General features: G+C 39.1%; 3 protein-coding genes across 3 annotated transcripts; 2 read left to right on the top strand and 1 right to left on the bottom strand.

Annotated features, from left to right (window-relative positions):
• Positions 1-15: 15 nt before the first annotated feature.
• LOC114523535 (tectonic-2-like) lies at positions 16-8,310 on the bottom strand. The gene is made up of 16 exons (XM_028544494.1): positions 8,123-8,310; positions 7,786-7,895; positions 7,437-7,543; positions 7,209-7,304; positions 7,030-7,131; positions 6,849-6,907; positions 6,659-6,726; positions 6,424-6,538; positions 5,892-6,157; positions 5,592-5,775; positions 3,190-3,284; positions 1,957-2,967; positions 1,612-1,874; positions 1,357-1,539; positions 1,021-1,197; positions 16-872 (listed from the first exon to the last, which is right to left on the bottom strand). Exons 1-16 carry the CDS (start codon positions 8,196-8,198, stop codon positions 677-679), a joined length of 3,108 nt encoding a protein of 1,035 aa, XP_028400295.1. The 5' UTR covers positions 8,199-8,310; the 3' UTR covers positions 16-676.
• LOC114523545 lies at positions 3,539-5,588 on the top strand. The gene is made up of 4 exons (XM_028544506.1): positions 3,539-3,901; positions 4,013-4,124; positions 4,498-4,757; positions 5,118-5,588. Exons 1-4 carry the CDS (start codon positions 3,557-3,559, stop codon positions 5,304-5,306), a joined length of 906 nt encoding a protein of 301 aa, XP_028400307.1. The 5' UTR covers positions 3,539-3,556; the 3' UTR covers positions 5,307-5,588.
• A 132-nt stretch (positions 8,311-8,442) lies between the features above and the next one.
• LOC114523542 (serine racemase-like) lies at positions 8,443-10,145 on the top strand. Its single transcript, XM_028544503.1, has 5 exons — positions 8,443-8,689; positions 9,051-9,290; positions 9,368-9,493; positions 9,581-9,752; positions 9,831-10,145. Exons 1-5 carry the CDS (start codon positions 8,528-8,530, stop codon positions 10,124-10,126), a joined length of 996 nt encoding a protein of 331 aa, XP_028400304.1. The 5' UTR covers positions 8,443-8,527; the 3' UTR covers positions 10,127-10,145.
• The last annotated feature ends 11 nt before the right edge of the window (positions 10,146-10,156 follow it).

Below are 10,156 nucleotides of genomic sequence, written 5' to 3'. Positions count from 1 at the left end.
TATTTTAATGTAAATTTAGGTAACGATAATTTTTGTAAATAAATGTTTCGCAAAATCTGTGTTGCTATTATTGTCATTGGTATTGCTATTATCGTCAATGTCATACACATGATGATAGGTCCAGGTGATGGGCCACATTGAAGATACAAATCGCTACACAACAATTGATATTAACAGTCGTTTTCATCACGAGATGTCGTTAAGCTGTCCTGAATATCAGCCTTGTTTACACATGAAACAGATTTCTTCTCTCTTATAAAAGCAGTGGTTTGCGGTTAACTTGCAAAACAAACAACCTGCTAACTCGGACCTCACAAGTTCAGATCAACAACAGGTACAGATTGCTAAATTACGCCGTATAATTTGACTCTCAAAGAAAAATTGCCCAGACGATAATCTCAATGTTCCAGAGGAGTTCCTTTGGATATCCATCCTTGTCGAGGACATAGTTTTGCAGAACGGTCGCGAGTCGTATGTGACGAAATACGGACTCAGTTAATAGTCAGTTTAGGTGCGAGGCCTATCGGCAATGGACACCAACGTATCAAGCAGATTTTAATTCATAGGGAAGGCCGTTTGTATCAGGAACGTAACCAGATGGCTAGGGACAGCTATTAGCTGAAGGAAACCAGACATTTAACCACAGCACGGTGACTAACCTCAATACGTTATCTTTTTACCCAATCGTCAAGGACTTCAAATTTTGCAGCAGTGACGTTGAAACGCTCGTTATGAGCAGCACAATGGCGACGAGCATTAAACCGTAAGCTATCGCCACCTCTCGGGACTCACCGTCGTATGACGTCAGCAGCGGGTAGAACACCTCCTCTGGACACGCGTCCTGGTAACAAATGGGGCTGGCATCTTGTGACCTGTCGCAGAGGGCAAATGAAAATAAGCCATGAAGCACTTATTAGAGACAGAATTCGGTAGGTTCAGGTCAACCGATGACAATACTTTGTAAAACGATACTAATGTATCTCCTGGATTATTCTGAAAGATATCTAAGTTTTCACTCACCTTTTCATTCGGGTTTTGTTATCGTCAGAAAGAGTTATGAAATCCACAGAACTTGTCACAGCAAATGATTGAATGATATCCGTACATCGTGTTTCGTTACCGTTTTCTGTTCTAGAAACGTTGCAGACATAACATTTCCCGCTAGAGCATTGAAACTTCCAGATACGAGACAAATACCTGTCGAAAAACAGCCATAGTTTTGAATATGCAACAAAATATGCCACCTAGCAATGACGAAAAAAACTAACATTTAAAAAATTAACATTTGAATTTATAAATGGTAACTGATAAGTTTTCTAAACACGAACATAAACGATGATCGATAAGCTTCATTACCTGACACGGGCACCAACTATTTCCATCTGAGGTGTTCCGTAATATATTCCAGTCTGTCTGATAAGGATCTCGTAACGTAAATTGGATGGAATTTCGTCGCAAGATCCTGCGGTTTGTTCCACAGTCGTTGCAGACGAAGATTGATTTACAGTTGCATTGGGTGGTTGAATAGCAGTGTCAGACCTTTAAAATCACAACAAGTGTTGAATTGAGAAACAAAATGAAAAAAACCCGCACAGTTTAGCAAATACTCACAATAATGGCACCCAATCGTCAGTTTTATTGAATGTGGCGTTTCCACGCCTTGCCACAAAAGATGCTCCTACAAGATTTCGCTGACGTTCCAATACCGTGTTCCTCAGCAAAGTGCAGTTGATGAAATCATTCAATGAAAGTCTCAGTAGACAACCTGTGTGACTGTTCTCACCAAACGTTAGATCCGAGGTCTTCGCTTCTGCGCAGAGACCAGTGGATGATGTCGACCAAAGACTCACGTGACCCTGGGTTGTCTGATTGGCCTAAAAAATGAAAATTCGTGGGATTTAATAAAAGTTCCCAAGCGCAGGGGATATGAACGAGACGGCTGTGTTCATGAGTTACCTTAGCAATCACTTTCTTTCCCCTAATGTACCCAGGATTTCCTGACCTTTCCTCAACCACAGGCTGAATAAACGGAAGTCTTGTAGCATCAACCGTGGCAAGGTGCGTATATTTCACTGAAAACCGCTGCGCAACGATTACATTGCCTGTAGACGCCGTTATATCACCCAAAGCGATCCTGGCTCTCAGCTGCACGATCTTGCCTCCTTTCCAATAGAAATCATAAGCCACTTTCAATACAACATTCGAACATCTCTTCGAGTTTTCGTCGAAGATTGGGGCAGGTGGTTTGCTCACGCCATCATCGAATGCGCAACGAGAATCATGGGATTCACCCCCAGACCCCTGTTGTGTGTTGAAAGATCCGCTCTTTAGATCCCAGTCGTTTCCAACTTCTGTCACGAAAGCGGTCGAATCTTTTTGACAAAAATATTGGACATGCGTAGGAACTGAGGACGAGTTCGCAGTCGAGTTCAAATTGAGAACCTGAGGCGAGGTCAAGCATGATCGCGCAGTACTAGGAACTAGATATTCCAAGGCATTCCAAGAAGATTTTTTAGAGCACATGATTTCTGAGAATTCGGAGCTACACCATGTGGAAAAGTCCCTTAGAAATACAACTGGAGCGTAGCGTGCGCATGCGTTAGTACCAATCTCCTGGGGTAATGTCAATACGGCACGGTCAGTTTTTATAACGACACTATCACGATATCCATTTTTGTTGACGTCGTTTTCTACCAATGAACGAATTTCATTCTTCCGGTATTCATATTTGGGCGCGCCTGCCTGCAGGGAGTCAAATTGCACGCTATCACCTGCAAATGTGGGTGGAGAATCATACAATAAACCAAGAAATGGATTGTTGTCCGTTACTACACAGAATAATGCTCGATAGTTGTCGCCATTGCTCCACGTTTCCTGGCAACCGTACTCAAATATCGTGGGCTCGCTTGCGTCACCAAAATATCCTGGGGCACAGGGGAAGCTTTGCTTCTCAAAAGAAGAACAGTCCTAGCAAGAAGAGACAGAATGCTTGCTTAAGAAAAAAGTAGACTTCAAGTCAATATGAAAGTCTTGGAGAAAGTATGAAAAGCAAACACCAAAATCATACAGGTTTCGATATAAATTACTCGAACACGACAATTTTAGAATACAAAAACGCAACAAAATGACCGCATGTCAAAGCAATTAAGACAATGGCATATTTCGAGATAATTTACCATTTAACTTTACCTTGTCACAGCAACACCTGGCATCACAAAGATCTACTTCCAAGTCACACAGACAATGAGGATCGAATACAGAATAAAAAGTGGTCTGACTCTTGTCTACGAAACGAAAAATAAATCTATCGTTAGATGAAGAAGCAATGATTGCCGCGTTTTTTTCTAATTATATTACACCGAAGATAATTTAAAAAAAAGTAGAATTTTCAAAATAATAACGTACAATATTAATAAAATATAAATATCTTAAACGGAGAAAGCTATTTTTAAAACCACATACACGCGCTGAGGTTACGACGACCTGCTATAAACTTGGAACCAGAAACTACATTTTCGCATTGGTAACGCAGCGCGCAGGAGGTGGCATTAAGAAGATGGCATTCACTCGCTTAACATGCTTGATATTCTCCGCTGTATGTGCTATCATAACGAGTCTGGTTTCAGCTCAACTGCTTCTTCGAAGCGCGAGAGGCGAAATGAAACTGAAAAATTTTTCCCATCTTCATAAACATCGCTTGAAAGTCGAGCCAATAGCAACGATTGATGTTGACAGAGAAACAAAGTGCTACTTGAGTTGCACCAGAAACGAAGGATGTTTCTCTTTTAATGTTAAGCAGATCTCAGCGAGTAATTTTCAATGTGAACTACTAAACACAAGTAAATATCGGGACGACAAGAATCTAACACAAGACAATAGTTTTACACACTTCTTTTTACAGGTATCAAACTTGGCATGACGCATTCTGTTGTGAGGGGCTTTTTACATTTTTACTTAATCTAAATCCTTCAAATATGTGAAAGCATTGGGAAATGTCATGATATCGTTTCAGGATCCCTGTGTCCCAAATCCATGCAGACTTGTGGCCTGCGAGCCAGACAGAGAAGCGGTGTTCAAATGTCATTGTCCAATATTCATGCGTGGCAAGAAATGTGATATATGTGGTCATGTATAGTTGATTGTGGGAGGTTTAACGTTCACAAACGTTTAGTAAACCTAATATGAGCCTAATCCAACCATCCATAAGCCTGATCTAAGCCTAATCCAACCATCCATAAGCCTAATATAAGCCTAATCCAACCATCCATAAGCCTGGTATAAGCCTAATCCAACCATCCATAAGCCTGATATAAGCCTAATCCAACCATCCATAAGCCTGGTATAAGCCTAATCCAACCATCCATAAACCTGATATAAGAACTCATTTTAAACCTAATCAGGGTAGTCCGAATGCTTAGTTGCTGCTATATCATAATATCGAGACGTAGGATTTTTATTTCACGACCCACTGTAGCGTAAAACCCTGTCTTCCCTTAGTTCCGAGTCACAACTTTGCTTTGGGTAAGCCAACAGCTCAAAGTTCAACGTGGAGTGGTGGCGGGTACGCCCATCATGCTGTGGATGGAAACAGGAATACCATCATGGTTTACAACGGTGCGGCTCAGTGTGTTCACACACTAGGAGGGAATCGTGAATGGTGGAGAGTTGATTTTGGTGAAACAATCCCAGTAGCACGAGTGGCAATCACTAACCGCGGTGACTGTTGTTGGGATCGGATGAGAGATTTTGAAATTAAGGTAAAATATACCAGTCAAACAACTAATATGAATATGTCTCTCTGATATGGACAATATCTCTAATAAACACACTTCATTCCAGTCTAGAGATTGAATTCAGACACCCCGCTTTTTAGAGACACCCCGCTTTAATACAGTCACACCCCTCTTTATTCCATGCGCACCTCTCTCAAATGCAGACACCTTTTCTTTACGCTAAAACTCTTTACTATGAACAACGTTCTTGCTTATATTAGAAGAATCTCATATTGATTCACCTCTGCCTATCAAAGTAGAAAAATTCTGCAATATAAACATCCCTCTCTCTCTCTCTCTCTCTCTCTCTCTCTCTCTAAACTTAATTGTTGTTCGTCATTTAAGGTTGGAGATAGTTTGATTAATAATGGGCTGGTAAATCCAAAGTGCGGTGACAGGCACTCGATTGGTATTGGAACGACGAGTATAACATGCACACCAATCATGCATGGTCGATATTTGACTATTCAATCCCAGATTAGTGAAGATTTAAACTTTTGTGAGGTTGAAGTTTACTGTTCAGACATTTCATGATCTGATAAGCATTGGCTAATATAAGAATTTCTATATTAACAATATAATTTGACATTTCTGAGCTGTCATTCCCACTGTATTAACACATAAAATGTTGATTTCTCAAAGCACAAACTTCAAACTTGTAATGTACCATAAAAGAATAAGCAAGAATTTAGCACTGGGTTAATGCACTAGCTGTCCAATAAAAAACATTCTCATTTGCAATTGCAGGTTTGTACCTAGAACTTTTGCACTTATGCGCAGTGTATTTATTCATGCTGTTTTAATAAAATAGAATCCTACCTGAAATATTCTCCCACTTGAATGGCATGCTGGGATAAACATCAATCCAAAGTGACAATGAGGTTGACAACATGAAGTATTTTGGGTCGGCGTCTCTGCAACAAGTCACATCCAGCAACCGTTGAACACGATGGGTGCTGCTACCATTTATTTGAACTATGAGTGGCTTATAAAAATCCCCAACCTGAATAAGAAATCAGCACTAACTTCTACCTTTGGCACAAACTTTGTCATGACTATCTTGCTTCAGGTATTTATGATGTGTATCGGACAATGTATATTGAGATCATTAGAGCCTACCTCAAAAGTCATGTTGGTGGTCACCAGTTCTACCCTGATAGATGACAGCTCAAGGGATGACCTCAAAGGAAAGCTTCCTGCGCAAAGCGATGCTATTCTCTGTGATGCATTATGAAATGTACAGTAGAACTGTGTCAAATTTGTCGCAGGACTTTCCAAGACAAGATAACTGACTGTACGTGCCACAGTTGTCCGTCCAAGAGATGTAATTGAGGCAGGAACAAATGTAGCCTGTTGTATCTGGTACATGAAAACAGCAGTGTCACCTAAAATGAAAATCGTAAACCTTAATCACCTTGGTTTGCCAGAGGTGATCTTCGTCACACCACTACTGTATATACTAGACATATGTTCTCACTCAATGCTTGCAATAAAACCTTGTACAAACAACTGGAAACATTTCCTTGCCCAGGAGACTCTACCTTAAGTATCAACCTGCAATGCCTAACAATTCCTTTTGTACATGCTTAGCTAAGCTGCATAATACTTTCAATCAAAACCATTTCATTTTGTTGCATTGAATGGTAAATACCTTGTGACGTATTTCTGGTGTACTGTAAATTGTCTGCAGGTGTTGTTGTGCTTTTGCTTGAGGCCCAACAAGCTACAACTACTGGATCACCTTCACTTTCCAAAATGTATGATATCTAAACATGAAGCAAAAACTAAGAACCTAAGTCTATATATACTTAAATATATATTTACCCATGAAATTACTGTGCAGTCAAGCTTAATGAATATATTTAAAAATAAACCAGGGAACATACATTTGTTTTTCTTGTTGAAACTGGAACAGTTTTTGCAGTAAAGGTTACCTTTAGTGGATTAGAGGAAGCTATAAACAAGATGTAATAAAACAGTTTGCATGCTTATTTCATTGACCATGATTTGGCAGTCATTGTTTACACTCTGCATTCAAGTAATTCAACAATTGTGTTATGGTAATAAATATCAGACCTCTGAGTGATGAAATAACAGAGCAGTTCAAGATTACAGGATCATTAAGAATACTTTCACTAGAAAAACAATAATCATATTAAATCCACAGTTAGATGTTGTAGCTTGGAGTTTTTCTCAAGCTAGCTGTTAGTTTCTGTTTTTTATTAATGAGAAGTTTGTGTTATGCTAGCACATGTACCTGAATGAAATTTCAACTTTTTTGACAGCCATAGGACTTGGTGTAATATTGACAACATCCAAGCATAGGCTGACTGTTGGCCGTCTCGTTACTTGAATGTAGCTATTAAGAAACAAGGAGATATCAAGAGGTAATAATATAAATACCAACACAATTAAGGAAAGAGAAAATATACCAACCTAGTTTGCCCAAACGAAGAAGCTCTCTGGAATTGAGTGCCACCAATGCTCTGACCTGAGCAACGAACTTGAACAGCTCTTCCAGCTGCATTAATGCTAAAAGTTTTCAAAATTACCAATTAATTAACCTATCATCTGACTGCAATAATGCAGATAATTTTCATTTTTCCTGTTTAATGACACATTTTACACCAGCAACAACTCTTGGGTTCAACCAATCCTTCGTACCTGAAAGACACCGAACCATCTTGTTGTCCTCTTTGTATAATTTCCGTGATGAATGAAATGTTTGTGAGACCAATATCTGACGATAGTGCTCCACATGTTATCTCAACCTAATGAGAATAAATTAAGTTGCTGCTGTTTCTGATTGTTGCAATAAATATAAGAAAAATCATCAATTTGTAGGAAAACCATGCAGTATTGCACTTTATCTCAGTGCAGTTCATTAGGCATCAGTGGACCAAAAGTTACTCCCACAAGAGGATAATTTGAGTCATAAATTCACAATGCAAAACTACAAGAATATTATATAAAAGGTTGAATTTGAAGAAACATCAACAAGTACATAACATACCTGATGATTCTGAGGAACTTCACTAAGTTTGACATCTAGATTTCCTGATCTTTTATAAACTGGAACTTGTAGTATGTTATTTGGGTAACTTGATGTGATGATGTCCACAACTATATAAATATTGAAATAACAATTGCTCAGTTTAGAGATGACTGATCAGGTTTATATTCAATTATCAACTTCTTGAAGCATCAATAAGGCAGAAATAGTGGCAATAAATCCTATTTTGATTCCAGCTCATTTGCAACCTACAGCTTTTGTATCTCAATATTAAATTTCACTGATTCTCCAAAACTCTTCTAAATTTAAAAATGATTTTCAACAACTTTATACTCACCAGGTTGAGCTCTGCAAATTTCTACCAAAAGGAAAGGAACTAGACGGGAAAATATCGATGAAATAAAGCCTTTCATATCGGAGTTAAATCTTCTTCTTCCCCAAAACTTCCATTTTTGTTTCTTTCTCTTCCAAATTCCAATAATTTCATTTTCATCCAAAATTTCCCAGTCAACGGAATCATAGAAACCACCGCGGCCGTTCAACTTATTTTAGGGGACTGGGGGTGTTCTATTTTTAGATTTGCGTCGTTTGCGGGAACGCGCGACTCTCTGTCTCTCCCCTCACCTTAACATACAAGTGCGTACTTTGGAATGTGGTTGCTGAGAGACATGGCCGGAACTGCCCATCGATCAGAAAAAAGCAAATATTTGCGGCCAATTAATTCATTCATTTGGTCAACAAAATGTCTGTAAGAGTAGCTTTGAAAGATGTGCAGGAAGCAAGCAAGAGAATCGCGCCGTATATTCATCGTACGCCAATAATGACTTGTTCAACACTGGACAAGATGGCTGGCAAGTCGCTTTTCTTTAAATGTGAAATATTTCAAAAGGTTGGAGCTTTTAAGGTAAGTGTGCCCGTGATGTCTCGATGTATCATATATCCACTGCAACCACTTTAAACGATACGGTGAATCAGTACTGGGTCCTAATACAGTAGGTGTCAATATAACAGTCGGAACTAACGGGGGTGATTTTCAGAAAAACATAAAACTATTACTTCCTTGTTAGTTGGCAGACATTTCAAATGACATTAACAATGTTATAATATTTCAAGGTTAAACGATTTTCAATTACTAGCATGTATAATTATATACAAATATACGTAAAAGCAATTTATTAAAATCATCCTAGTGGCTAGTGAACTCAGAAGTACCAAAGACTACCCCCTACTTCAACTCGGTTTTATTAACAGAATTGTAATTTCAGTTCCGAGGTGCATCAAATGCAGTTGGGAAGCTTGTTGAAGAATGCAAAGGAGACAAAAGCCAGATGACTATTGTCACTCACAGCAGTGGTAACCACGCCCAGGCTATTGCACTGGCATCTAAATTACAAGGTGTGAAGGCTCACATTGTGATGCCTGCTGATGCTCCCTCTGTGAAGAAAGAGGCTGTGATGAATACCTATGGGGCACAGCTCACTGAGTGTGAGACAAACACCAAAGCGGTTGGTTCAAAATAAGACTCTCAAAGTTGCTTGTTACTGATATTTCTATCTAAACATTTCCATATTTTTAAATCAAGAGCCGTGAAGGAGCTTGTGCAAAGATTTTGAGGTCACTTGGTGAAAATGGACACTTGATTCATTCATCCGAAAATCCCAATGTGATTGCAGGTCAAGGGACAATAGGTCTTGAAGTATTAGAGCAGGTAAACATTACTTACTTTATCAGTTTTAAACTGTTCTGCATGAACACCAGAGCTTGCAATAATACACTTCATTTCTCATGTGCTCAGGTACCAGATGTTGAGGCGATTGTGGTTCCTGTCGGAGGAGGAGGTTTGATCAGTGGTGTTTGTATTGCTGTGAAAAACACAAAACCTGATGTTAAGATATTTGCAGCTGAACCACTAAATGCTGATGACTGTGCACAATCACTTGCAGCAAATGAGAGAATAGTTTTACCAGGTTTGTAAGAGGAATTTATATGTAGTTGAGAAGTTTTCATTCATCAACAACTAACCAGTTTATTATTGATTTTCATAGGTCCAAATGACACAATTGCTGATGGCTTACGATTTAATATTGGTGAGTTAGCATGGCCAATCATTCAAGAGTATGTTGATGATGTGATTACAGTGACTGAGGAAGAGATTATTCATGGGACAAGATTGGTGCTGGAGCGTATGAAATTGGTTATAGAGCCTTCGTCAGGTGCGGTTCTAGCAGCTGTACTCAATGAGAAGTTTAGGAAAAAGACTGCGGGTTTGAAAAATATTGCTGTTCTTCTTTGTGGAGGGAATTTAGGCATTGATAAATTTCCTCCGTCTAAAAAACAATAGCCTGGCTGGGAGGACGTTCTAAACCTGGAT

The sequence above is a fragment of the Dendronephthya gigantea genome, unplaced genomic scaffold (genome assembly GCF_004324835.1).
Source record: "Dendronephthya gigantea isolate DGI-Jeju-01 unplaced genomic scaffold, DenGig_1.0 000028F, whole genome shotgun sequence".
In the NCBI taxonomy this organism is placed as follows: domain Eukaryota; kingdom Metazoa; phylum Cnidaria; class Anthozoa; order Malacalcyonacea; family Nephtheidae; genus Dendronephthya; species Dendronephthya gigantea.
The sequence above is the reverse complement of the archived record's forward strand: the minus strand, read 5'-3'. Positions and strand labels throughout refer to the sequence as shown.

Excerpts from the sequence above, each read along its gene's own strand:
- LOC114523542 (XM_028544503.1), top strand. The coding sequence starts at position 8,528 with ATGTCTGTAAGAGTAGCTTTGAAAGATGTGCAGGAAGCAAGCAAGAGA. Across the intron at positions 9,494-9,580 it reads GTCTTGAAGTATTAGAGCAG|GTACCAGATGTTGAGGCGAT; the intron begins GTAAACATTACT and ends TCATGTGCTCAG. Across the intron at positions 9,753-9,830 it reads TGAGAGAATAGTTTTACCAG|GTCCAAATGACACAATTGCT; the intron begins GTTTGTAAGAGG and ends TGATTTTCATAG.
- LOC114523545 (XM_028544506.1), top strand. The coding sequence starts at position 3,557 with ATGGCATTCACTCGCTTAACATGCTTGATATTCTCCGCTGTATGTGCT. Across the intron at positions 3,902-4,012 it reads TTACACACTTCTTTTTACAG|GATCCCTGTGTCCCAAATCC; the intron begins GTATCAAACTTG and ends ATATCGTTTCAG. Across the intron at positions 4,125-4,497 it reads CAAGAAATGTGATATATGTG|TTCCGAGTCACAACTTTGCT; the intron begins GTCATGTATAGT and ends GTCTTCCCTTAG.
- LOC114523535 (XM_028544494.1), bottom strand. The coding sequence starts at position 8,198 with ATGAAAGGCTTTATTTCATCGATATTTTCCCGTCTAGTTCCTTTCCTT. Across the intron at positions 7,544-7,785 it reads AAGTTCCTCAGAATCATCAG|GTTGAGATAACATGTGGAGC; the intron begins GTATGTTATGTA and ends TATTCTCATTAG. Across the intron at positions 7,132-7,208 it reads TCTTCGTTTGGGCAAACTAG|CTACATTCAAGTAACGAGAC; the intron begins GTTGGTATATTT and ends GTTTCTTAATAG.